This window comes from Ictidomys tridecemlineatus, unplaced genomic scaffold, assembly GCF_052094955.1.
Source record: "Ictidomys tridecemlineatus isolate mIctTri1 unplaced genomic scaffold, mIctTri1.hap1 Scaffold_135, whole genome shotgun sequence".
Classification (NCBI taxonomy): Eukaryota; Metazoa; Chordata; class Mammalia; order Rodentia; family Sciuridae; genus Ictidomys; species Ictidomys tridecemlineatus.
The window spans coordinates 36,317-64,235 of NW_027521208.1; the positions used below are offsets into that span (position 1 = coordinate 36,317).

At 34.0% G+C, this 27,919-nt stretch overlaps 1 protein-coding gene across 1 annotated transcript in view; it reads right to left on the reverse strand.

Annotated features, from left to right (window-relative positions):
* Positions 1 to 1,466: 1,466 nt before the first annotated feature.
* LOC144372588 (axin interactor, dorsalization-associated protein-like) overlaps positions 1,467 to 27,919 on the reverse strand; it is a 38,502-nt gene continuing 12,049 nt past the window's right edge. The window contains exons 6-11 of the mRNA XM_078035934.1: positions 21,752 to 21,815; positions 21,379 to 21,485; positions 17,195 to 17,260; positions 6,058 to 6,180; positions 4,312 to 4,434; positions 1,467 to 3,498 (exon numbers count right to left, since the gene is read on the reverse strand). Coding sequence (XP_077892060.1) covers positions 3,410 to 3,498; positions 4,312 to 4,434; positions 6,058 to 6,180; positions 17,195 to 17,260; positions 21,379 to 21,485; positions 21,752 to 21,815 — 572 coding nt within the window. The 3' untranslated portion in view covers positions 1,467 to 3,409. The remainder of the gene's footprint in view (positions 3,499 to 4,311; positions 4,435 to 6,057; positions 6,181 to 17,194; positions 17,261 to 21,378; positions 21,486 to 21,751; positions 21,816 to 27,919) is intronic.

Genomic DNA, 27,919 nt, shown 5'->3' on the forward strand with positions numbered 1-27,919 from the left:
TTTAATTACGGCAATTTTAACAATACATTTTTAGAGGTTTAAGATTTAAATAAAATTATAAAAGCCTGATACTTTTGTTTACTGCTAGACCATATTCTTCCATTCTTTTAAATTCTAGAAAGTAATAGGATTGTTGAAACCTAGAACATAACATATCATTGTTTTTTTTATGTCCCCTAAGTATTCTCAAAATAGGGGCAAAAGCTTCAGTGTGAAACAAAATCTCTGTGAAACAAAATCTCTAAACTACTGAAGATAACTCAGAATCAAAATGAATTCTTCCTAAAGGACTCAAATTCTATCTACATAACCTCCATTTAGTATTAGAAGCAGCAGCTGTGTGTAAGAGGAAAACCATATAATAGCTTATGCCATTTTTAACCATGTAAAATAAAATTTAAGTCACAAACACATTTTGAATGTATCTTTCAACCTCTACAGGACACAAGGCAATGCTGAAGTTACTATAACTTCTAATTTTAAAATAGCATTTAAATAAAGGTGATGTCAGCTAGGAAGATAGATTTTCAAGAAAAGGCAGATTTATTATTTTATTCAAAGCAACAGTAGTTTTCCCTCTAAAGCCTTTTTTGTATTTATTCTATTAGTAAGTTATAATGCGTTCTACGTAGTTTATCTGAGCAGTTCTGAACCCACCCATAGTTGCCTCTCCTTACATCCATCTAATTGATTGTACCACTTCTGTAGCAAAGCCCAAGGTAGCTGCCCATATACAGGTTGTGTAGAGAATACTGTCCCTTGATTCAATTATACTTTTGTATCTCAAAAGTTTTAGAAGTCCTCTCCAGCAAATTGTGTTTGAATTTAGTTACTAAAATCATTTCATTTGTGAAGCAGTAGTGTTTCAACCTGAAAGTATTATTGCTATAGTTGTAATTATTGTCCAGTAACTCATCCCCTCCCACACTAGAAAGTAAATTTAAACAACTAATTTGTGAGATACAGATTGCTTTGTGTTAACTGCTTCAAGATAAAATCACCTTTTTTTGGGGGGGGAGGTTTGGTCATTCAGGTCTGAATTAAAGCTAAGCTGATGACAATGTTCAATTTAAGTTTGTTTAATGCTGATGAAAGACATTCATACAAAGCATCCTCTTTTTTTTCATATAACCCCATTCTTTGGTGGAAGCTGGGGTTGTGGCTCAGTGGTAGAGTACTTGCCTAGCACAGGCAAGGCCCTGGGTTTAATCCTCAGCACCACATAAATAAATAGAGGTTAAAAAAAAGCATTCTTATGTGAAGGATGCTAAATGTTTCTTCATATAAATTATCACTTTGAGGGGCTGGGGTTGCATGTGAGGCACTGGGTTTGATCCTCAGCACCACATATAAATATAAAGGTACTGTGTCCATCTACAACCAAAAAAAAAAAAAGGTTTGTTTTTTTTAAATTATCACTTTGATATACATGTTTTATAGTATGAGAGAACAGAAAGAACAATGTATCAGTTTTGCTACATTTTAATAGCAGATTTTAAGGGAGCAATATCAAACATCAGTAACATCAAACAAAAAGGTACTGAGTACTCCACAGGGTACAGACTGCTGCCAAGCACCTTGGAAAGTTTACATGACATGGAGAAGATGAGGCCCTTCTCTTGAGAAGTTTACAGTCTGGAAATTTTGACTACTCAGAGTTTCAGTTGAGTGAACATTTTATTAAGGCAAATTCTTCATTTCCTAGAACTACTGTAGACTGAACTATTTTTGCACTTGTGAAATTAACCCAATCCAGATGAAAGAAAAGACTAAATTTGGTTGATAATTCTTTCAGGCTCATATAGTTTTATGAGTCTAGTAAACAAAACTGACCTAACAGACAACTGAAAAATTAAAGACTAGTTCTCTTGAAGTGCAAGGGCTAAAACAACTGTTATTTGTTTTAAAAAGCAAACGGATGGTATGATTAGGGTTTACACTAGTTTAAAAATAGGCCAAGTATTGCATTCCCTTCATGCATTGTTCATTTAAAATAGTGAATATTAAAATACGTGGGTTCTACATGTAACCCACAAAAAAGCTCCTCACAAATCTTTATGTTCTGTGTATCAAATATACACCTTGTGTACTATGAAAGTTTTATTTATGTCTCATCAAGTTAAAAGTAATGTAAATAGTGAAATTATAATAGGCTAATGACCTGCATATTTTCATATGAATGTCAATATATCTAAATAGGAAATAAATGGCAGTCATATCTACCTATATTAAAAAAAATAAAATATCTTTCCAGATTTTGCATAAAGACAAGGTACGCAGGTTTTAAGGTTTCACAATCAGTTGTCAGAAACACAGCAGTTGTTCCTAAAGTATCTCATTAGCATCTGACTCAATTATTTTTAGATGACATGATTTAGAAGACGTAAACCCACCCCAAAATTTGTAATTATTCTGAGAGAGATGGTTTTAATGTTAACCCTAGAATCATTAATGTTAACCCTAGAAACAATAGCAATGTGATGTAGAACAACTAATCAACATGACTAAAAATGTGCTCACTTTCAGAAAAACAATCTGGTCATCTGGAAAAAAAATCACAGCTACAATCTGGGGAACACTCCCATATAGGATATTGATCTGATCAAGGCATACTATTTCTAAGTAGAACCAGGGTGAATTTAGGCCAGCTCTAAGGAACAGCCTATAAGACAGACCATAACTGATCCAATTTCCTTTCAAAGCAATCTGGTACTATCCTACCCACTTCAATTCAAAAGTTTGAAGTTAATTCAAATCAAAAGACCATATTGGAGCAAAAGTGAGCAAATGTGTAAACTCTAGCACATTCTTATTGCTGTATTAAGTTTGAAGATGAGCATACCTACCACAGGAGTATTGATCCAGGAAGCAGGGTAGGAAGAGTGGTAAATTAGGAAACAGACTATTAATTGCACAATTAATAGGAAAGTAAAAACAAGTTTCAAAATCTACAATAAATCTGTACCCAAAGGAGTCATAACAATGAGGTGCTGGACTTTAGTTCTGTTGTACAGCTTTGCAATGGACTCACTGGCCTATAGGTACGGCTCACTTCCTGCCTCCTGAAGGATGAATATGCTACACAGAGCTATGATGGTTTCTACTGAGTGGTAAAATTCACAGAAATTAGACATTACTCATGTCAGAATCATTCCTTGTGCAAAGTTTGATGTAGATGAAGATAAAGTGGTTTCTTGGTCAATAACTGCAATTTCTTTCTTTTAAAGTCAGTGGGTTTCTTGTATCTGTAACCACAATAGATTTAAAATACTCTGATGATTGATCTACTCCAATGTTACATTCTCGATAAGAGGGACTAAGAAGAAACATGAACTAGTAACCATTAGAACAGTATGAATCCTATATGTATATCACTTACAGTTCTATTACAGTTGGCCCAGGTTTAATCTCATCCATCTCCATGAAAGCAAAACACTTGGTGCTGGTAAACCTTTTTTTTAAGCTTGTAGTGTTTGAATTCAAAGAAGATAGCTGCACCTAAGGAATTAAAACAAACAACATAAGCCAGAGACCACACATTTCTTATGTGTCACCAGAAGCCTATGATTTTACAAAGTAACGTGTCAAACAGACTGATGACACAACTGTTGATAACTCACTGTGGCTGTCACTCCAAGCTCTGGTACTAGCATGTCTGAGTGACATTTCTCCATATCATTTAATTCTATAAAGTACAACAAAATTGTATAGCAAGAATGTAAGTTATGTACACAGGTAGAATCATAAACTACCAAAGAATATAAAATATTAAATACCACAAGAAAAACAGAAGTTACTTAAGTATCAGCAGTACCTATAGAAATGGTTTCAATAAGCACCTATATTAGATACAATAGAAATTTAAAAGAGTTCCTTTAAAAAAAATTCTACCTTATAATATCATTTCTCTCCCTCCTGAAACAACCACGCCCAGATTGTCCTTTCCATATTCTTACAAACTAACTGCCAGTTATAGTATCTTTTTACCCAATGCATCTTATTGAAAGAAAAAAAATAATTTAACTGTTAGAAAGTAATCATTAGGTTCCTAAAAGGACTTAAGGTAATTATTAGGGAACCTGCTTCCTTAACTCTGTATTATGAGAAAAACTTCCCTATCAAATAATATTTAACCACATTATTACACAACTAGATAATGCAACTGCTAATTCTCATATTTTAAAAAAATTGATTTGACTTTAAGTCAATATTCATAACTATGTGACATAAGATCTTGTGTTAAGTACACTATGAACACAAACCCAGATAAGTACTGTATCCTTAAGAAGTCAGTAACTGATAATTACAAACCTTTGGTTAATTTTTCAATATGCTTCTGGAGCTCAATGTCCACATTAAAATGAACATATGTATCTTCTTTTCTTGAAGCCACAGGAGTATCTTGCAGAGGAGTTAAATCTATGCCATTCAGATCTGGAGAAACAATTAAGTTTCTGCTTATGAGCATTCACATATACAGACGGAAAATATAGAAACTGCAAAGGTTACAGTTCCTAAAGAGACATGGAAAGAGCTGAGAGGAGATTCTCAGGCTAAGAGATTCCTATTTGATGTGAGCAAGTATGTGAGAGTTGTTGAAGTTCATGGGGTATGTGGAGAGAAATGAATATAGACTGGATAGGGGACAAGGAAGCCTTTACATGGCCAAGTGGACAAAACTTGATCTTCATAGTGAAGTGGTAAAAAGAACAAACATGTTTTTCTTAGGGAATAGCCCACTATATTTTTCTATGCAAAAAAAAAAAATCTGGAGTATTTAATTTGCCACAATGGAGCTCTGCCACCAATTTCTAACTTTGATCAAGTATGACTTATTTAGAAAAGCCTTTAAACCTAACCTTATCATAATTTCCCTGTTAAGAACCAAAAATGGATGAGAACAGCCAACAAAAACCCTTTTGTTAATGAATAATTTTTCATATATATTATCTAAATTCTGGTTATACTGTTTACAACATACCCTGAATTTACAACAACCAGATGGTACGTTATATATAGTTTTAATTTTCTGGGTTTTAAAATCTCAGTTTATAGTCAAATGCAACATGGACTCATTTAATAACTCCTCAGTGTTTATGTGTTATTCATTTATGTGTCTCAAAAAGCTCAAAAACAATTTAGTACATTTAATAATTAAAAAATATTTACATAAAAATATTTCAGTTTAACATATGCAAAGGTAATTTAACATTTACAACATCATTAAATATTTTTGTGTTTTAAGTATACTTTCTGAATGAGTATGCAGTTTTACAAATGGCCTATTAAACAATGTAAATATTTTCCAGTATACTATATATTTGATAACTGGTAACATCGGAATTTAAAAGTGTACCAGTATTAGTGCTGTGGATTCTGTTCTTTAAATAAATGTTTTTCTTTGTGGTCAATTGATAAAAGTTCCTCCATTTAATTTCAGCACCAATCTGTTCCTTTGGTGCAAAACTATAGATTAAAATAAGCCGTTTGTACTAACTATAGTTATTTCTGTAAAATGGTATAATTTATTCCTTAATCACATCATCATCCCACGGGATTGCTTTCAGGGCATGGATGTTATGGACGCACCCTACTTCCCTGTCCCCTGATTTTCATCTGCCTCTGTAGGACTCACCTAAGTAGATACCTCAGTAGCACAGGAAGAAGAAGGGGCTGAAGCAGGAGAGATGGGAAAACAGGACATGGGGCTTTGTGGAGAGAAATGAATATAGACTGGGTAGGAGAAGGTGAGGGGTGCTATTGTTAATCTACATCCTGAAGGCTGTAGCTGCTGTTAAGGACAATGTGTATGTTTAGTCTGCACGTTAGATGGAATCTGAAGAGCAAAAATCTATACAAACTCAAAAGCAAAAGTGAGTGTATAAGTAGGAAATATTTTTTGTAAGTCTTTCGAACTATGTTCTGTTATGATCTCTTCTAGGATTTTGCCTCATTATAGAATGCATTAAAGTAAGTTGTCACATATACAAGATCATCCCCTGTCAAAAACTTTGTCTCATATGAGAAAAAACATAATGCAATTTGCCAGTTATTTACCCTTTATACTAACTGTAATATAGGGATCGATGCACTGTCCAGCGTCTTTCAGACCAATTTTCTCAATCCTGATAGTGAGTAATGTCATTCCCGGTTCTGATGGCAACCTTGGTAATAAAGTACCTGGCAACAGAGAAACCTCAATAAAAGTTAGCTCCACCAATAATGCAGAGTAAATACTTTGACAAACAGAAGATATAGCCTACCTCTTAGGAACTAGCTAGGCATTATGTATTTTTATTTCCAAAATTCATGAACATCTGATGTTATACTTTTTTAGAAAAATATTTAATTTTACACATAATATATCTGCATTTCCCAACCATACAATCACCTTTAAGCAGAAATAATAATTTCTATAATAATAGTATATAGTATGTATAATAAAAGTATGTTAAAAACATCACTTGAGGAAGCCCAATGATACATAATATTATAATATGCTCACATAATATTTATATTCAATATGTACTTCTATATTATATTCAGCATCTTAATATGAAGTGGTAGAACAAAGACAAGAAAAGCTTTTAAAATACTTGTTATACTGTTCTAAAGTCTGAGACATTTAATATCACAGTTGATCAATACATTCTTCTCTTTAGTTACTCCTAATAAAGAAAATAATTTACAATTTGATATTTGTTTTAACTTAACTATATAGTCTAACTTCTATTCTTCATTCTATTTTGTATGATTTATTCTCTCAGAAATTAGTACTATACAGACTGCCATATAAAATGGCCATTTGTATAACTGAACATTTTCCCCAAAACCAACTAAAATTTTTAAAACTAAAAACCCACCCAGAACAACATGACAACATTCACCCACCAAGAACATATGAAGGAAGAAATCAACTGTTCAGTATGTTCCCTTTTTTGAAACTACCAATAGAGAACAGATGCAAATAAGCTGATTTTAATCAAGTATGTATACAGAACCTCAAAATACACTTAAAAAAGATTTTGGTTGATGTTTTTCAAGTTTCTATTCAACAATGTGTTATGCTACTTTTAATGATGAGTTATTTGAAATACATGAAGTAATCAACACACTACATTTGAAAATACACATTTGATTGATGGCAAATGTGGCTTGAGGAAATTTTGGGAGGTGATGGGAATGTTCTGAACTTGTATAGTGATGGCAGATGCAAAACTCTATAGAGGTGTCAAAAATCGATGAATTTTATACTTACAGAAGGGAAATGTTATGAAATGCAAATTGTACCTCAACAGTGCTGTTAAAAATGTATTACTTTCTAATTTAAACAAATATGAAGACAATACAGACAAATGCAATAATAGGAAGGCCTGGAGGCTGCATTCCACTGTTGCATTAACAAACCTAAATGGGCTCAGGCTGATATCATTAAATATATACATAATACCTTTTATGCATCTTCTTTGATTGACAAATGAGGGTACTTTTAGAAGAGGGGCTTGTACCTGGACATCTGGGATGAACTTCAGAAAGTTAAGAAACACTTCTGAAATTTTATGAAAAATGTGAATATGTATACATTTATATTTATATATATACATACATATTCATATGTATGTATATCATATATGAATTTTTCTGCAGAAAAGTTCATTCTATTATGTAGTACATGGCTGTATAAATATGCTACAGTTTATGTACACATTCTTGTGTTGATAGACATTTGAATTACTTCAAGTGTTTGGATATAGTTAACAGGCTATTATAAATACTCTTCTGAACATCTTCTAGTGCCCATAAGCACCCATTTCTGAAACAGAGGAATCACTAAGTCACCTGGCATGTTACCTCCATACCTACTATGTAATGACAATCCATTTCCCAAGGTGGTTGTGCCAACTTTTATTCCTAGCCCAAGTGCAGTAGTGTTCCCATTGCTCCACATCCTCACTAGGTACTGTTTTCTCAGATTCTTCATGTTAGCCAATTTTGGTATAAAGAGATCAATCATTTTAATTTGCATTCCTCTGAAGATTAATAAGGTTGAGCACCTTTTAGAATAAATCAAATATATGATTTCCTCTTTTCTGAAGTGTGTTCAATTATTTTGCTCGATTTTCTATTGAGATGTCTATCTTATTGAGCTGTAGGAGGTCTCTATTATTTTGCTGGACAAATGTTTTACAAATAGCTTCTTAGTAGTTTTCCTTTATAAAGACTTTTTGTTGAAGTAGAGCATATACATTTTAAAATGCACAAATTGTTAGTACAGTTTGCTAAACTTCCACAAAGTGAATACACCTGTATAACTAGTATCAGATCTAGGAAAGATATGATCAGCCTCCTGGGAGTGTCCTTCCCCCCACCCTATCCAATTCACTCTTCCAAAAGATAGCAACCATTGCTAACTTCTAACACCAAGTGTTAGTTTTGAATGTTAAGAATGACTTTTCTCTGCCATGGTGTCTTCTGATTATGATAAATACTTACTGCTAGTAATATTCAAATTTCTTAATATCTTCCTTTACAATCAGTGCTTTTTATGTCATATTTAAGAAAACTTACCCCACTCCAAAATCATAAAGGTATTATCTTGAAAGCATTTTATAGTTTTGCCATTCACACTTAATTCTATATGTCACACAGAATTATTGACTACGGTGTATAGTAGGAGCTTTAATTTCATTAAATTTCACATAAATACTCAATTGTCTCAGCACTACTCATTAAAAAGACTGACATTTTCCACCACTGATCTGCAGTCCCACCTCAATCATAAATCATGTGGCAATCACTTTCTGAGTTTTCTATTCTGTCTTACCGGACTGTTTATCCTCTTACCACTAATATAGTATCTTAATTCTATAGCTGAATAAAAGGTCCAGGAACTGCAATAAAAATTCAGATGAGTTTCAGAAAGAGTCTATCTTTATAAACTGCTTCTTCTAATTTATGAACTAGTATATATCTTTACATTTTAAAAATCATAACAATTATTTAATAGAATATTATTTGACCTAAAAGCCTTCAGAAATAAAGACCTACAGATCCAGGGAAAACTCCTGTTTTTTTGTTTATGTTCCATGAAGAATGGATGGCCATGTAGAAATGACTGGAAAATGGGGTGTGAGCTAATGGTAAAAGGCTGCCAGGGTTCCAGCAAGCCCTGTCTGGTCAGATTCTTCTTGGCCTCTCTGTATAGCTTTCTTTCCTTCTGGACCTAAGGCAGGTCCTGTCTGGAATGAGGGTTTTTAAGGGAGGGGTAAGGGAGGGTAGGGGGACAGTAAGGGAATAGCAGGGAGGGAAAGAAAGAGAAAGAGAAAGAGAGACAGAGAGAGCGCTTTCTAGGTTTTATGACTGGCTTTGGGAGAGAAGGGTGAACGGACAGGAGGGCAGGAGGAGAGCAGAGGCTTTGCTGCTGAGGTTGCTTTTGGGATTCCAATCTCCTTCAGTTAGAAGTTCTCAGCGGGCCAAAACCTCACCCTTTGGGCTATCATATTCTGATCTGACCCTGCCCACCTTTCCCCTCTCCCTCCCTCCTCCTCCCTTTCTCCTTTTAAAAAGGGAATGTGTAGATCTTTCCATCTTCTAAGCTCTTCTTTGATTTCTCTCTTTAGAGTTCTGTAGTTTTCATTGTATAGATCTTTGACTTCTTTCATTGATTCTCAAGTATCATTTTTTTTTTGAGGTTATTGTAAATGAAGTAGTTTTCCTCACTTCCTTCTCAGAGGCTTTGTCACTGATATACAGAAATACCTTTGATTTATGGGTATTGATTTATATCCTGCTCCTTTGCTGAATTCATTTACTATTTCTGGAAAGATCGACCTTGTTCTTGGATAGGCAGAATTAATATTATCAAAATGACCATACTACCAAAAGCGCTATATAGATTTAATGCAATTCCAATCAAAATCTCAATGGCATTCCTCATAGAAATAGAAAAAGCAATCATGAAATTCATCTGGAAAAATAAGAGACCAAGAATAGCTAAAGAAATCCTTAGCAGGAAGAGTGAAGCAGGGAGTATCGCTCTATGAGACCTTAAACTATACTACACGGAAATAGTAACAAAAACAGCATGGTTTCAGCACTAAAACAGACTGGTAGACCAAGGGTACAGAATAGAGGACACAGAGACTAACCCACAAAATTACAATCATCTTATTTTAGACAAAGGTGCCAAAAACATGCACTGGAGAAAAGATAGCATTTTCAACAAATGGTGCTGGGAAAACTGGAAATCCATATGCAACAAAATGAAATTAAACTCATAACTCTCACCATGCACAAAACTTAACTCAAAATGGATCAAGGACCTAGGAATTAAGCCAGAGACTCTTCGTCTAATAGAAGAAAAAAGTAGGCCCTAAACTTCATCATGTGGGTTAGGCCCCAACTTCCTTAATAAGACCCCTATGGCACAAGAATTAAAACCAGGAATCAATAAATGGGATGGATTCAAACTAAAAAGTTTTTTTGTCAGAAAAAGAAAACAATCCGTGAGGTGAACAGAGAGCCTACATCCTGGGAGAAAATTTTTACTCCTCACACATCAGATAGAGCACTAATCTCTAGGGTATATAAAGAACTCAAAAAGCTAAGCACTGAAAAAACAAGTAACCCAATCAAAAAATGGGCCAAGGACTTGAACAAACACTTCTCAGAAGAGGATATACAATCAATCAACAAATATATGAAAAAAATTTCAACATCTCTAGCAATCAGAGAAATGCAAATCAAAACTAAGATACAACTCCAGTCAGAATGGCAGCTATTATGAAGACAAACAACAATAAGTATTGGAGAGGATGTGGGGAAAAAGGCACACTCATACATTGCTGGTGGGACTGCAAATTGGTGCAGCTAATCTGGAAAGCAGTATGGAGATTCTTTGAAAATCTGGGAATGGAACCACCATTTGACCGAGCTATTCCTCTCCTTGGACTATACCCAAAGGACTTAAAAACAACATACTACAGGGACACAGCCACATCAATGTTTATAGCAGCACAATTCACAACAGCTAAACTGTGTAGCCAACCTACATGCCCTTCAGTGGATGAATGGATTTTAAAAAATGTGGCATATATACACTATGAACATTTTTAAAAGAGAATAAAATCATGGCATTTGCAGGTAAATGGATGGCATTGGAGAAGATAATGCTAAGTGAAGTTAGTCAATCCCCCAAAAACAAATGCCAAATGTTTTCTCTGATATAAGGAGGCTGACTCATAATAGGGTAGGGAGGAGGAACATGGGATGAATAGATGGATTCTAGATAGGGAAGAGGGGAGTGAGGGAAAGGAAGGAGGCAGGGGATTAGCCTCCTAATGAATGTGATGGACATCATTATCCAAAGAACATGTCTGAAGACACAAATTGGGTGTCAACCTACTTTATATATAGAGATACGAAAAATTGTGGTATATATGTGTAATAAGAATTGTAATGCAAAAAAAAACAAGTACATGAATAATGTGAATTGGCGTGAACATACTTTATACAAAGATAAAAAATTGTGCTCTATATGTGTAATAAGAATTGTCCATTGTCGTGTATTAAAAAAAATAAAATTAATAAAAGAAAAAGAAGGGAATGGGGAGTGGGTAGGGAAAAACTGTGGAATGAACCCAAACTAACTTTCCAATGCACATATGTGAATATACTATAATGAAACTCATCATTTTGAATATCTATAAGATACTAATTTTAAAAAATGTAAATAAATGGATCAGTAAAGTGGATGAAAGGGAACAGTGGGAGGGAGGATGGGGAGGGTGAAGGGACTGAATTGGAGCAAATTATATTCCATGCATTTATAATTAGTCCAAATGAATCTAATGTCAAGAATAACTACTATGAACAAATGAAAAAAAGAATAATGACTTCACTGTTTTTATAAAATGCATTCTCATAAACAATTCAATTGAGAGAAATGAAAAAAGTAAAAGAGAATGTACAATTCAACATCTCACCAACCATAACAATTATTAAGTCACTCTTCCATCTTTTTCTCTAATTTCAAGATGGCTCCAGTTTCATTTTCCTTTTGATATTCTTTTATTTTTTCAACAAAGGTTTATTTTCTACATAAAATTCTTATATTTCTTTTGTTGAATTTATAATAAGGTCCTTGATATTATTTAATACTACTATAAATATTATAATAGTTCATTTTCTAAGCAACTATTACTTGTTTGAGATAGAATTGATTTGTCTGTACAGATTTTATATCCAGGAACCGCATTATCTTATTAATGAGTTATGAATAGGTTTTTGCATATATTCTCTATATATTCATAAATATGCAAATAAAGAACATCCCCCCTTTTATATTTCATTTTCTTGTCCTAGTGCAGTAGCTAGGGCTTCCAAAACAATGCTGATGAAAAGAAGTAATAGACACTCTTGTTTTGTTCAAATTCATCATTAAACGATTTTGGGCTGTAAATGTCATGTAGCCATGTTTTATCAAGTTAAGGATGTTTTTCTGTTCTTTGCCAAGAATTGTTTAAAATAAAGGCTGTATTTCAAATTTAACTGAAAACTTTTTCTGCATTGTTGACGACTTTATGAAATCTTTCCCCTTAATCTGCTAATGTGAACTACCTTGATAAATTCTGCTAACAATAATTTGAAAAATCACTCATTAGTTCAGGAAGATTTTCTGAATTATTTTCTACAGCATCCTATGTTTATTCAGTCAATCTTCATATGGCAGTTACATTATTTCTAACTTTTTATCATTATAAAAAACACCTAAACAGAGAATCTTGTGTATATGCAAATGTTTTTCCCTCTTTTTCCTGTATTTTGGGGGTGCATCTTCAGAGTAAATTCTCAGGAATGGGATTGCTAAGGAAAAAATATATACTTATATGTTGCTAGAGAATGCTCAATTCCCCTCCAAAGGAACTGTACCATTTTTCTATTCCCACCAGTGATTAATAAGTATCTATTTCCCCTAAGACTCTCCAACAGTAGCTTTAATTTATGTTTTTATTAAAAATAAAGTTGAGTATCTTTTTATATGTTTAACGGGTATTTTTTAAATGTGTGTGTGTGTGTGTGTGTGTGTGTGTGTATGTGCACGCTCACGCGCTTGCTCATATTGTCTGTTCCTCTCATGTATTCTGCTTTGGTTATTACAATTAAAATTTTTCTTTATACATTAAGAATGTTGGGTTGGGATGTAGCTCAGTGGCAAAGTGTCTGCCTTGCATTTGCAAAATCCTGGAATCAAACCCCAGTTCTAAAAAAGACAAAAAAAGAACCCACCCCACCCCACCCCCCAAAACCCCCAAGAATGTTACCTCTTTTATGTATTACCTCTTTACTACCTGTTTTGACATTCAAAAGATGATTGCTTTACAACTTTCAAAAAGTCTTTTTGATGTTAAGATTATTTTTTGCCAAGTTGATATTAAACTTGTTGTTACTTTGGGGTGAGTCAATTTTATAAGCTGTCATTATCTAGATCTTTCAGTTGAAATGGTAGGGCTGATGCTACATTCCTTACCAACAATATTTTTGCCTGAGACTACACAGTAAGGTTTAATGTAATCATTATGCTTCAGATAATTTAATATGGAGGCAGTGATTTCAAGTCTGAATTTCTTGTTTAATTTAAGGTAGAATGTCAAACATTGTGTTCCATGATGAAGGAAGCTGACTGTAATTAAGATCATAGATTGCATAGAAAGGTGCCTATTTAAGGTGTTTCAGAATGCTCTATGATGTGCTCTCTCTGCATGGTCAACTCCTACATACTCAGTGAGTCCTAAATCTGGACAGATTTATTGAACTCCCTCAGCCCTTCTTTTTTGCCAACCTATGACATTGGTGCACATCTCTAATTATAATCATGTGCTTTTGGCTCTGTCTTGCTGACTACACAATAAGCATCCTGAAAGGTGTGGGAACTGTTCCTTTTGTAGTATGCACAAGGAATAAACAGATCTTTGTTGAAGAAATATTTTATTGAATGAATGACTGAATTTCCAGTTCTAGAGGTTATCATGCTCTAGTAAACAAATGGCTAGAGAATCTATATCAAAGAGTGAAGAAATAATAAACATAAAAGAAGATCAAATACTAGAATAATACCATACCATCTATAGCTCCCAGGTAGATGAAAAAGGGTGCATGTTTTTGCATCAAAGATAAAACCATGATAGTTGTAAATTGAGCCAATGCATTAAAAGGAAGATTTCTAAGTGAAGAATTAACATATCCAATTACATAGTGTAATATGAGAACAAGTCAACTACATTCATAAAATTCGAAGACTAACAAGGATAAGAAAGAAATCACTACACACAATCCAGTGTAAACTGTGCTATTCCAGCTAGATCATCTGCTCTCAGATCTAGAGCAAAGATCAGAAGAAATGTTCTTCCACATGGAACTGCTATGTAAATAAGAAATAGCTAACACTTGTGAGTATTTGTGTTGTGCCACATACTATCCTACTCCTCTCATCTAATCCTCACAACAATAGTTTAGTTCTATTTTTCAGAGGTGAAAAGTGAGGCATAGAAAAACAAATTATCCATAATCACACAGCAGGTTGGCTACAGAGTCCATGCTTTTAACCATCATGTCTCATTTTAACATTTTTATTTTAATTGTCCCTAAAGCCTTAAAAGGAACTGCAGGAGAACCTCCCCATCTCAAGCTTCTGCAAATTTCCTTTTGCCATGTAAACATAACAGTCACAAGTTCCCAGGATTAGAATATAGACATTTTTGTGAGGCCACTATTTGTGCCTCATACTTTTAAATATGGAAAACTCTAAATGGCTACAGCTGTCCAAACCAAGTTTTCAATAACATCTCAGGGATGTTATTGAGCTGTCACTAAGAACTCCCAAGTAAGGGATTGATTAAAAAAGAGTAACATTTGAACTTTGTACACTGAGCAATGCACATTCACAGGAATGGACAGAGACTGAGTAGCCCAGATAGCAATATGATAGGTCTTTAACACTCATATAGCAGTGAGCAGCAGGACTGTGTTCATTTGGTTAATTCCACTTTCAGTTTTTACTGCAAGACAAAGGAAGCCATTGGTAGCTGGTGAGCCCCAAGTTGTAATGAACACAAAAAACACGTCTTTTTCTGACTTATCTGCCCCCAACCACCTCTTATGCACCAACCAGAGCAAGCATGCTCTCACTGGTGTCAAAAAGAGTTGGAAGGAATTACTGAATTCAGTGTGATTTTCTGTGAGAGGAAGATTCTAAGCCTAAACCTAAAGACAACTCTGATAAAATAATGACAATGAATTGGAAGGTTTGGAACCATTTTACCACACTACTGTAATAGGGGATACCAAAAAGTCCATCTTGTTGTTTATTAACAGGTGGTACTTGGTAAAAACTCAAGTTGCTCTATTTCATTGTGCTTCATCTGTGGAAAACAATTTATGTAGGTAGCTATGGATCCCCCAAATGGCTGTTTGTTAAACATAGACAAGTTTGCTTAAGAATGTTTTAAAAACTGTGTAAAAGCATCTGACCTAGCCAAGAATGTTACAGCCACTGCCACTGTGGAGAGGAAAGGGAATTGTGCAAGTAAGGCCTCTGCCTCTGCTGGGCACCCAACAGCACTGACACAGACCGAGCAATGAAGCACCACTGTACCTGCAACAGGTACAGAAAAACAATGGGAGAACATCTGAAGCCCCTCACCCCCCCCGCCCATAACTTCTTTGTTCCAAGAGGGTGCTGAGAAAAATGAAGGTCTAAGTATCAAGTAGGATGGCCTCACATTCAATAGTCTCTGTGTAGCCATAGAGATCATGGAGAATCAGACAATGAAAGGACCACCAACCTGAGGATGAGTCTGGAGTGACATGGATATGAAGGTCAGTGGGATCCTTAAGGCCCTGTCTTCACATGCAGAAGAGGAAGTCATTCTTTTCTTTCAACTTTTTATTTTTGCTTTTTAAAAATTTCTATTGTTTATATCTCATATCATACCATAAGGACAATTTCTAGTCCAAAATTGGAAATGGCATGACAGTCTTTGTTCCAAAATAGTACATTATTGTCTAGGTTAGAACATTAAAAGAGGAAAATTACCAAAGATTATATTTTTTTAAAACACTGATTTGAATTTGCTTTTACATGATATTGTACAAATGTTTGTCACAGGCATTTACTTCAATAAGAGGTGAGTCAGTCTTCATTTTGCCTTGGTGCTTGGTGAATTAAATGTCATGAATAAGGAGTACAAAATTTGTTGTCCATACTTTTAGGACAGAGATGGACCTGATATCTAAAATGTAAACTAAGCATTATCATATGTGTGTGATTATATATTTATGTCTTCTTTGTTTTAGATTTATCATACTTGCAATTAAATTCAGATGTTTGATACTACCAATTCAAAGTCTGTCACACACATTTTTTAAGTGCACATTTCTTTGTAATTTTAAAATCCAATAAAAAGGATATATATAAAATAATATTTTCTATTATTTTGGGATAATTTTAACATAATTTAAAATAATGGTATTGTCAAATCATTATTTGGTCATAACATTTTGTAGATGGCACAAAACATGAAATGGGTCTTAAAAATCTAGCAAGAGAAAAATTTTGCAATTTGTACTGCACATCTGCAATTTGTACACACATACAAATTGTGTGAAAATATGAAAACACATGCACAATTTCTTTTGGTTGGTAATTGATTAGTAGTTGAGGAACTGCTCCAACCTTTCAAGATAAAAAGTAAAATGATAAGAAGTTTATTCACTTTGAAATTATATTAAAAGTTTGATAAAAATCTTAGGGGTCATTAGCATTCAAACAATATTTCTAGGTCTGTCAAAAATTATACTTTATTAAAGTTGTTTGTATATAGGTTATATGAGTATATTCTTGTTTTTATTTTCTTTATTGACTGGTACTAGAAATATGTATTTTTCTGTGTTCAGAAATATGTGATTTGGATAATGGCTGAATTCTTAAGTGTCACCATCATATCTGGAAAAAAATAATAAATACTCTCACAAAACCTAAGATGAATCAGTGGGTATATGCTTCATACACAGATGCCATTTAGCATGCAAGGAAGAGTTACTACAGGTGTTGGGTTAAAAATTTGAGTGGCCAGGGGACTTTCAAGAAAAAGCAGGCCTGGGGCTGGGGATGTGGCTCAAGCGGTAGCGCGCTCACCTGGCATGCCTGCGGCCTGGGTTCGATCCTCAGCACCACATACAAAGATGTTGTGTCCGCCAATAACTGAAAAATAAATATTAAAATTCTCTCTCTCCTCTCTCTCTCCCTCTCTCACTCTCTCTTTAAAAAAAGAAAAGAAAAAGCAGGCCAGATGTTGCTTAGAGCCTTGATGAAGAGCCTACTCAATAGACATTTCCTATGAACCAATTTCTGCAAAGCTCTGGAGAAAACCTTTTGACTTCAAGTGACAAGATTCATGGATTAAAAAACAAAACAAACTGAGCCAGACATAGTGCTGCATGCCTGTAATCCCAACAACTTGGCAAGTTAAGGCAAGAGAGGCCAGCGTGGGCAACTTAGCAAAACCCTGTTTCAAAATAAAAAAATAAATCAAAGAGCTGGGGATGTAGCTAGGTGGTAGAGCACCCCTGACTTCAATCCCCAGTACTACAAACAAACATGTAGAAACAAATTATAAAAAAGAAATCTTAAAATGTTTTCAAAACTGCTTGAGAGTAATAGAATATTAACAAGCCTTAAAACTATTGAAAAACAGCTAGGAGAACTACCAGATAACATTGAATGGTATTTTCCTTTCCTTTCAATATAAGTACATGACTGGATGAGGGACTCTGGCTCTGACTGTTCGGCTCAGTCTGAGAATTTGAGACTTTGAGAGAAAAGATGTGCTCAGAGAGCCAGAGTCTATCTGCACACTTTGGTGGTATTTACTGTTTAACCCTAAATGTATTCTGAAATTCTGTCAAATAAGGATGCCCTAATATTCATGGAACAGCAATGAATATTTTGTTGCAGTTTTCAACTTCCTATATGCACGGGTAAGAAAAAAACTGCACTTTAGCTGAAAATGAAATACATATTTGCTTAACTCTCAAGTTCAACTCAGAATTGAATATTTATGCAGGAAAGAAACAAGTACAGGTTTGATATTAAAGAAGTAAGATTCACTCTTCATTTTGAGTTTCAAAAAACATTTTTTGTACATATCTAAGACTATATAAAAATGAATAACCAATACAAATCTAGAATAATGTTGAGATTGCTAGGCTTATGTTTAGGTCACTCAGAAACGTTTTTTTAAATTTTGTCTAAAATTGTGACATGGCTATTTGTGCATGTGGTACTAGGAAATGAATGTAGGGCTTCACACAGGTGAGGCAAGTACCCTACCACTGAGCTACATCCCTAGTTCTTTCTATTTTGAGACAAAGTCTCTCTAAGTTGCCCCCACTGGCCTCAAACTTGCAATCCTCCTGCCTCAATTTCTCAAGTAGCTAGGATTATAAGCATATAATCCTGGCCAGCTATTTTTTTTAAATTTGTATTACTTTGGTTTATCATTTAGAAGCTTTAATATTCAACATGATAAATAAATTTTCAGGTAATAAATAATAGGTTATAAATTTTTATCCTCTATTTAAATGAAATCTACTGAGATTATCTTAAGAAAATTAAACTACTATTTGGACTTAAGCCAGTTAGTGTTTAAAGCAGTACAAAAAAGTTACTGTCTTATGAGAATTGAAGGCTTTGAAAATGATAATAATGTCAAAGAAAGGTTTAACAATTTTTTATTCTTTTCAAGAAAGGTTGGATAAAAATCCATTTTTGATTTTAAATGGGAATAAACTACTCTTGATCATACCATATTCATATATTATACTTCATCTCATTAGCTTAAAGGTAGTAGTGTTTACCATGTGTGTTTGTCAAAACTCATAAAGATGTACACTAAAAAAGATGCCTTTTGTATATGTAAGGGACACCTTAATAAATATTTTTTAAAAAGATCACAATAAGCTAGATGCTATAGCACAAGCCTGGAATCCAGGTGACTTGGGAGGCTGAGCCAGGAGGATCCCAAGTTTAAGACTAATCTCAGCAACTAAGTGAGGCCCTCAGCAACTAAGTGAAATCCTGTCTCAAAATAAAAAATAAAAAGGGCTGAGGATGTGGCTCACTGGTAAAGTACCCCTGTGTTAAATCCTCAGTACCAAAAAAAAAAAAAAAAGTACAACAAACTTACAATTATATAAATTACATAAAATAAAGGTAATAAAAATGTTATAATTCTTAGAAGCATCCTGCCATGATAATGTAGACACAACAGCCTTATCACGAATGAAATCTTGGATGTCCACAGTATAACAATTTTTTTTCCCATTCTACAATTAAGTTAAAGGTCAAATTGTCCTTCAATGATATTTTCAATTTTATAATGACACAGGCCCTGGAAAATATGATCAAAAATCAAATATAGCCAATTGAACTATATGTACTCTTTCTTACTCTTTCTTACTTTGAGGAAAATAATTCAGGGAATAGAAAGGTTTAGTGAGCTTTCTGTATCTCTGAAATAAAATACCAAAATGCTATATCAGAATAAAAAAATCTAATTACTTTGGGCTTAATCTTTCATAGCAAATAGACTTAATTTACAGAGTTTCTTTTCAACTCAGCAACCTGAACCCCATAAAGACCTGTCCATTTCATGACTTACATCATCTGCTTTAAGGATCTTGTTTGCTACAGAAGTATAACTAGTGAACAAATAACCAAACCCAGAAATTTATAGAACTGGAATCTATTTCAATTACAGCATGTGATTTGAAAAGGAAATAAAAAATGCAGAAAAATTTTAGCAAATTTATTTAACTCATCATCTCAGCAATCTTGAAATTTCCTACAAATATAACAAGTAAAATATAGCTCTTTCTTCATAAGGACAAGCAGATTGGAAATAATTACCTTGTACCAAAGAAACACTAACAATAACATTTTATAGTGATTGTAATTTTTCTAATAATCCTATGGTGTAAGACTGTTAGCATCATTTATAGGTGATAATGAAAATACAGTAGCCACCAGTACCCCAGCAAATGAAAAGTATAATGCCAAATGATTTGTATGTGGTGCCTAATTTTCATTGTAACCCTATGAATTAGACATTGTCAACATCTCCTTTTATAAAGAATTAAGTACAGTCACTTAACTACTGATTGGCAGATGTTAGACTCAAAAGCGCAGGTATGTTATTGGTCTAAGCCTATACTGTTTATATTTCAAACGTCTTCTACCAAAGAGTATTTAAATTACTGGAATATGACTTTAATTATGAAGTTTTATGGATGATATGTATATTATATTTAATTATACCATAAAGCATAGAGTCTTTTAAAAAAATGCATCACAATAGTACAGCGCTATTTCTACACTTCCAAAAATGAACTAATTCATCAGAAGTAAAAACTGTGCACTGTATAAGAACAGAAGAAAGTATAGAAGTAGAAGAGGCAAATAATTTACTCAGGGTGCTTGACTAGGGTATTTTACAACCTTGTCAAGATCTTCCAAAAATAAAAAGGACTTGCTATGTATTCTTTATTTCCCTGTTAAGGGCAACTGTTTAGTATCTATTCCTCCAGGTCCAGGTTTCACAATCATATATGATTATTTAAAGAACAGCTAGATATATAAAGAAAAGAATTAACATAGCAAACAGTTACTCTAGAAAGCCTACTTACAATGTTGGTCTATGGCTAGCATCTGGGAACCTGGATTTCAGCAGCATTCCCATCATGCCCTGTTAAGAAGATCACTGTGCCTAAACCGTCCATGCAAACAATATGGTTTGTGCTGAACACTTGCTTTCTTCCTGGAGTCTGTAGTTTTGGTTCACGCTAACCCCAATAAGTGTCTTGTGCACTGAATCTCTACAGTGCTTCCCCAATAGACAATATTTTTTCATTTCACAGGTGTGAAAGAATGTTGAGAGAATCAAGTACATATTTGACTCTGCTGGGAGAGGACTCTTAGAAGTTTGGTTTCGTCTGGAATTTGCCTGTGTGCCTTTACCCTTTGCTAATTTTGTTCTTATGTTTTCTTGTTGTAATGACTCAGAATACAACTGTGAGTACAGCTATATGCTGAGTCCTGTGGGTCTTCCTAGCCAATCACTAAACATGGGATGTTTTGAGGATCCCTGACACAAATAGTAAGATACTTTCACAATAAACCGATAGTTACCACTAACAGAATGGCCATGATAATTTGCTTAAGATTGGCAAACCTGGAGATGTTTTACCCGCCACTAACAAGTACAAAAGTAAGTTCCAAACACCTGACCTTGAATTATATAATGTACATTTTTTTGTACCCACCAGGCACTCTAGCAGGAAAAGAATTAGGAGACCCTGCTCCAGCACCACCTTCTTCTTCATCTTCTTCAAATTCCAAATGCTCTTCCTCACCAGGGGCTAAAATTCTCCTATATAAAAAAGGACAGAAAAAATAGTGAGCTACTCCACTTAATACACCAGCTAACTAACTAGCCACTAACTTCCCAGATAAGATGCTGATTATTAGGTTGATGTTGATATAAATGTCAATGTCAATCATCTCATTGCTATCAATGGTAACAGTCATATCACCAATACCAAATTTGATAGGGAAAAAAATACAGAAATATTTGAAAAACAGGCATAAAATAGATAATAAAATCAGAAGACAAAATATGGATGCTTATTTATTTACCTTAATGGGCTAGGCTGAACATCAAATGGAAATTCTTTATTATATGTGAGAATATTTTTTAGGACTAGAATAAAGACATAGACAAACATTTGTCTTATATCTTAGTCTTACATGTTATGTAAGTCATATATTAGTTAGTCTTATATGTTATATCTTAAATTGATACTTTTAATCATATTTTATAGTGTATTAAGCCACACATTAATATATGTATTTTAAATTCCGAGCTTCACTATCATTTTAAGACTCTGCAATTGACTACTACTGAGTGTCTTAGCAAAATAAAAATGTCCATAGTGGACTGCAGGTACCAGTATTTTCAGAGTACTGTAAGATCTCCAAGGAAAGTCTCAGAGCCCTCATAGAAAATGAACCATAAAATAGTTCTCCAATGTACAAGGTCCTAGGTGATATGGGGTACCAGTGAAAGAGAATACCTCTTCTCCTGAAGTATTTTAATTAAAAGATTGATACTGAAGATGACTAATTAAAGAGAAATAGATAATCACATCTTATTCTTTATCCTAAATAGATTTCCCTCAATACTTATCACACTGGTAAGGTTTGTAGCAGCAAGGTTATAATTCTAATATTCCTTTTATGATGAAATTTATTGTATATGTGTGCACACATATATACATGCATATATATATATGTGTGCGTTTGTGTGTGTATATATATATATATTTACACGTGTGTACACACACATACACACACACACACACACACACAGCAGACTTTCTCCGCAGGGAAGTCATCAAACAACATAATGCTATCACCTCTTGTGTCCTGGTTGATTACTTTCTGGCATGTAAGCCTACAGACAGATGTTCTACAATTCTATCTGTATCTGGAAAAGTATTTTATGAAATTTATTGTTTCATTTCCCAATTTATGGGTTCCTAGTGACTACCTGCAATTATTTCAAGGTAAATATTTAGCATTATTAATTGGGCAACCCATGGTTTTTACTCTAATTACTCAGACTTTAATTTTGGAGTCTTGCAGATTTCAGTTAAAAGGAGTATGGCATATTGGGTTCCTAAATAAGGAAATTCAAAAAGAACAGGTTATAATTACATAACTTATTCCAATAGGAGTCAATCATCCAGTGAGAAAGAAGTTGGAAACTTGTACCTAGATTCTCATTACTCACTCTTATTCTCTCTCCCTTTAGCTCTTCTTCATCCTTTATCTCTTTCTTCTTCTCAACAAATGCATACCGAGTACTCACAATGTTCCAATCACTGTTTTAGGTGCTAAAGATACACAGTAATCAAGAACTCATATTTGGACCTTAGACCTTACTAAGGAAAAGTAGACAATAAATATGCCAACAAATAAACAAGATAATGTAAGATGTGATTAGTGGTATGAAGGATACAAACAGGATGCTGTGTAAAAGCAGAGAGAACTTGGTAGAGTAGCTAAGGTACACAGGGTGCCTTTCAAAACTAAACTGTAAGAAGACATTTGAGCCAAGACCTGAGATGAGAGGAATCATCCATAAGTGGCTCTAGCATAAGGCTTCCCAGGTATTAAAGAACAGGCTGGAGCAACAACAAAGGTTCCAAGTAGGAAACAGTTTGCCTTATTCAAGGCACAGAAAGGACTGTGGGAACTTAGGGGAAGCAGCAGGAGATCAAAGTAGAAGGTTTAAATCAAAACCTAGCCCTACAATTACAACAATAACTTGAACATTTACATAAATACCCTAATCTCCCCAGTTCTAAAATGAGAATGCTACTTCCTTTACAGGCTATTGAGAGAATTACAGCCTAAATAAATGTATACAAAATGGCAAGGGAAAATCTAAAATGGACATTCACTCTCTCCATGACCTTTTTGATCTAGTTGACTAGAATCCTAATATTTCTTATCTCACTAAGAAGTACTGTTTATTTTTTAATACAAGAACATCTTTTCTATACTTCTGCATGATCATTGTTACTAAACTATTAAATCAACTCAATATTAATAAGTAATATTAATAAATATTGATCACTTACACAACAATGGAATAGATACCAAGAATGGGGAGCAGGTAACAAAAAGATCATGTCTCACTCATATCAGAAACAAACACACAGAAATGATCATATTGTAATAAGAGTTTAATAAAATGAGCAAAAAAATCAACCATTAAAAATGTATATAACAATAATTTTTAAAAGCTGATCCTGTTATGGTGGCATGTGTCTGTAATCCCAGGTACCAAAAGCCTGAGTCAGGAGGACTAGAAGTTCATCTGCCTAAGCAACATAGGGAGACCCTGTCTCAAAATAAAAATAAAACAATAAAAGGGCTGGGGTTGTAGTTCAGTGGTAGAGTGCTTGCCTTGCACATGTGACAATGGGTTCAATCTTTAGCACTACATGAAATGAATAAATAAAATAAAGGTATTGTGTCCATCTACAACTAAAAATGTTTTAAAAAATAAAAATAAAAAGGACTGGAAATATAGCTCAGTGGTAGAGCACCCCTGGGTTCAATCCCCAGTACGTCAAAAACAAACAAACAAAAAAGTTGAAAAATATCTTGGTTATTAAGAATATCTTGGCTGAGTGTGGTAGTGCACACCTGTAATCCCAGAGGCTTAGGAGGATTAATAATTCAAAGCCAGCCTCAGCAAAAGTGAGGCATAAGCAACTCAGTGAGACCCTGTCTCTAAATAAAATACAAAATAGGGATGGGGATATGGCTCAGTGGTTATCTTGCATTTGTATTGTAACAGAATAATTAAATAGTATTTTCATTTCTTTGGTATCAAAGCTCTGAAGAGGACGTATTTGCTTTAGAATAATAGCTTTGTTATATTATTTTTACAAGTTAAAGTACTATGAAACATTTAATTTATGTGAATAGCTTTAGAACAAATTTAAATAGCTTTAAAACAAATTCTGTTTTACTTTCTATAACTGTATTATAGGTTTACAATTTCAACAACTGTGGAATAACAGATTCTATTGTTCTTTTAAAATAGCTTAAACTTTACATAGAGTTTTCTTTCTACCAATACTAGCAATGATGTCTTAGGAGGATCTCAAGAGGAGCTTGAATTTTACAAAAGACATTATCATAAATATGAAGCATGTCATGGGTTGGAGATTCATTGGCTGATTTGGTAGGACTTACTACACACTTTGGATCACTACATGGCAGGCATCTGATGCTACTCCACCATGGAAAATTCAGCACTCCCAGCCTTTCTCTTGGAGCACAGACCTACCAACCTCCTGAAGCTAACCTTCAAAAGATGACACACAGGCAAATATCAAAATGCATTTTGCTTTTGGTGACTGACGTGTTTCATTTTTGTGGTAGGAAAATGGGCAGCTGCCTTAATTTTGAAAGGTTACTTTTTAAATTATAGGAAAAGATTCCTTCAAAACATTCAAATCTATTTAACTCAACACAATCTTGCCAAGTTCATACAACACTTAAAGCATTCAATAGGCTCTGGGGTGGGGGAAGAGTCCATTCATAATCTCTTTGAGGACTAAAACAAATACAAGTGAAAATAACACATGTGAGAATCTGACAATGGATAGTTAAAATGATTCTATACAGGAGAGGAGGCAGAGTTTAATTATGCCTCTATAGAGACAGCAGAGAAAGCTTTCAGGGAGAGGTGGGATTTCTGTGAAGCCTTGAAGGGTGGCTTAACAGAAGTGAATTTTGCAGGGTGGTGGTGGGGAGATATGCTTGAGTAAGCAGCAGTACATTACTGCAATTAACATAAGAAAAAAATGGCTCAGACTTTCACAATCATAGTTTTAGTATTTTCAGACAGAATTTAAAAGATTTCAAATGTTCAAGTAAAGAATACATCAGCCTAATAAACTAGCCAAGAGCTAGTGATGTAGCTCAGTGGTAGAGCATTTGCCTTATATGGGAAATGCCCTGGGTTCGATCCCCAGCACCACACACACACACGCATTAAATTTTAAAAAAACTTTTTTTAAAAGAAAGGAAACCAGTTAAGTTCAACATATTAAAAGTTAGAATTCACTATTTTCCTTAGAAGAGGCTTAACGTTTTAAAAAGAAAGCTTGAATAAGTATACTTAATCTGAAATATTACTAAATACCAATTTGTAGAAAATATTTAATTCCAACTCAATAATTAACTCACAACAAGTGCCCTGCTTGGACAAATTCCAAATTACAGAGTCTACCCTACTGAAATACAGAATACTCACTTATGTTTCTTTGAGAAGCAACAGCAAATTAAAATCATCTAAAAAGATAACTATCAAGAAGGGAAAAGTACAAATGAAAAACATTATATAAAGTATAATAAAGTGAATCTCCAAAATACTCTTTCCATTTCTATTCCAAATCTTTTTTAAAAAGCCAAAAAAGTAATAGATTTTAACCTGATCTTCAACTAATACATGGGTCAATAATTTCTTAGGAATTTGAACTGGAGAGCTGTACTTAGGAATGATGTAGTACAGCACCACTACAGGTATTACTAACAGCATAGTGAAAGAACCAATCCAGGTGACCCTAAAACTCATTGCTGGGATTTACAAGCTAGTGTTGGTGTTGTCCTTAGCAGAATGTTACTGAGAGGATTCGAGTGCTCAGCATATAGATGCTATTCTAAAAAAAAAAAAAAAAAAAAAAAAAAAGGGCAATTAATGAAAGATCTTGTGAGGCAATAGAAGTACTTGAGCATGCTCAGAGGAAGAGAAGAGATAATAAATATATGAAATAAACATCCACAGTCTTTACGGCCACTCTGTGTATCTATAAGATTCTTAAATTTTGTTTGGAAACAAACAACTAATAGGAAATAGTGACTGAATAAGAAGCCAAAATCCTAATAATTTTTATCATAAAAAACTGAGGGCTGGTGACATAGTTTATGGTAAAGCACTTGTCTAACATGCCCAAAGCCCTTGGTTCAATCCCCTGCATCATCTCTCTCTCTCTCTCTCTCATCCACACACACACACACACACACACACACACACACACACACACACACACACACAATTTTCAGTAGAACCACCGTATAAACAACTGTTGCAATCTTTTATTTAAAGCCATCAATGTATTTTTCTCAAAATAATCTTATATGTAGCCAGTCATAAAAGATCATATATCATATGAGTCCATTTAAATAAAATGTCTACAATAGGACAATTTATAGACAGAAATCAAACTAATGGTTTCCTAGGGCTGGGAATTGGAAGGGATTTTAGGGGGATGGCAAGAAGTGAATGACTGCTCATGGGAATAGGGTTTCTTCTTGTGGTGATGAAAATGTCCTAAAATTGATTGTGGTGATGTCTGCATAACTCTTCCAATTTACTAAAAAAATTGAATGATATGTTAAATTGGTGAATTGTGCTTTATATAAATTATATCTCAATCTTATACAAAGTATTTATTAATGCTTTTGAGAAATAAAGTTTTAGGTACAAAAAACTCCCAAAATTTGTGAGAAATATTACATTGATTAGTATCCTTATATACATTGGATATAGGCATAAGAACTATTTCTGAATATAAGTTGTGTCTCTTATAACATCTCCAACTCTTATGATCTAGGGCTGGAGATGTAGCTCAGTGGTAAAACGCTTGCCTAGCATTTGTGAGGTCATGGGTTTGATCCCCAGAACCACAAAGAAAACAAAACTTTATGATCTGGATTACATAAAGAAACCAAAACTATTAAAATGACAGAATTCTTGCCATATTCAGAAGGATGGTGTTCTGAAGAAATGAAATATGATCATCTAAAACTGTGGAAAAGCCACCAGAATCACAACAAATCCACTATGCATTCCTTTGTTGTTGTCTGTTGTTGTTGTTAACTTCTCTTTTCCAACCCAAACAACAGAAAATCAGATCCCCTTCAGTATAGTCTGAGAATCCTTTTCTACCCTGGATCTGCAATACAATCACATTTCAGCTATCTCAATAATATATGTCTTTGTTAGAATTGCTATAATGAATTAGATATTGGCAGTTTGTGGAATTTATTGGAACATTCTATTTAGTTCTTTTTTGGCAGGGGGTACTGGGATTAAACTCAGGGGCACTTGACCACTGAGCCACATCCCCAGCCCTATTTGGTATTTTATTTAGAGACAGGGTCTCACTAAGTTGCTTAGTGCCTTGCTTTGCTAGGGTTGGCTTTGAATTTGATATCCTT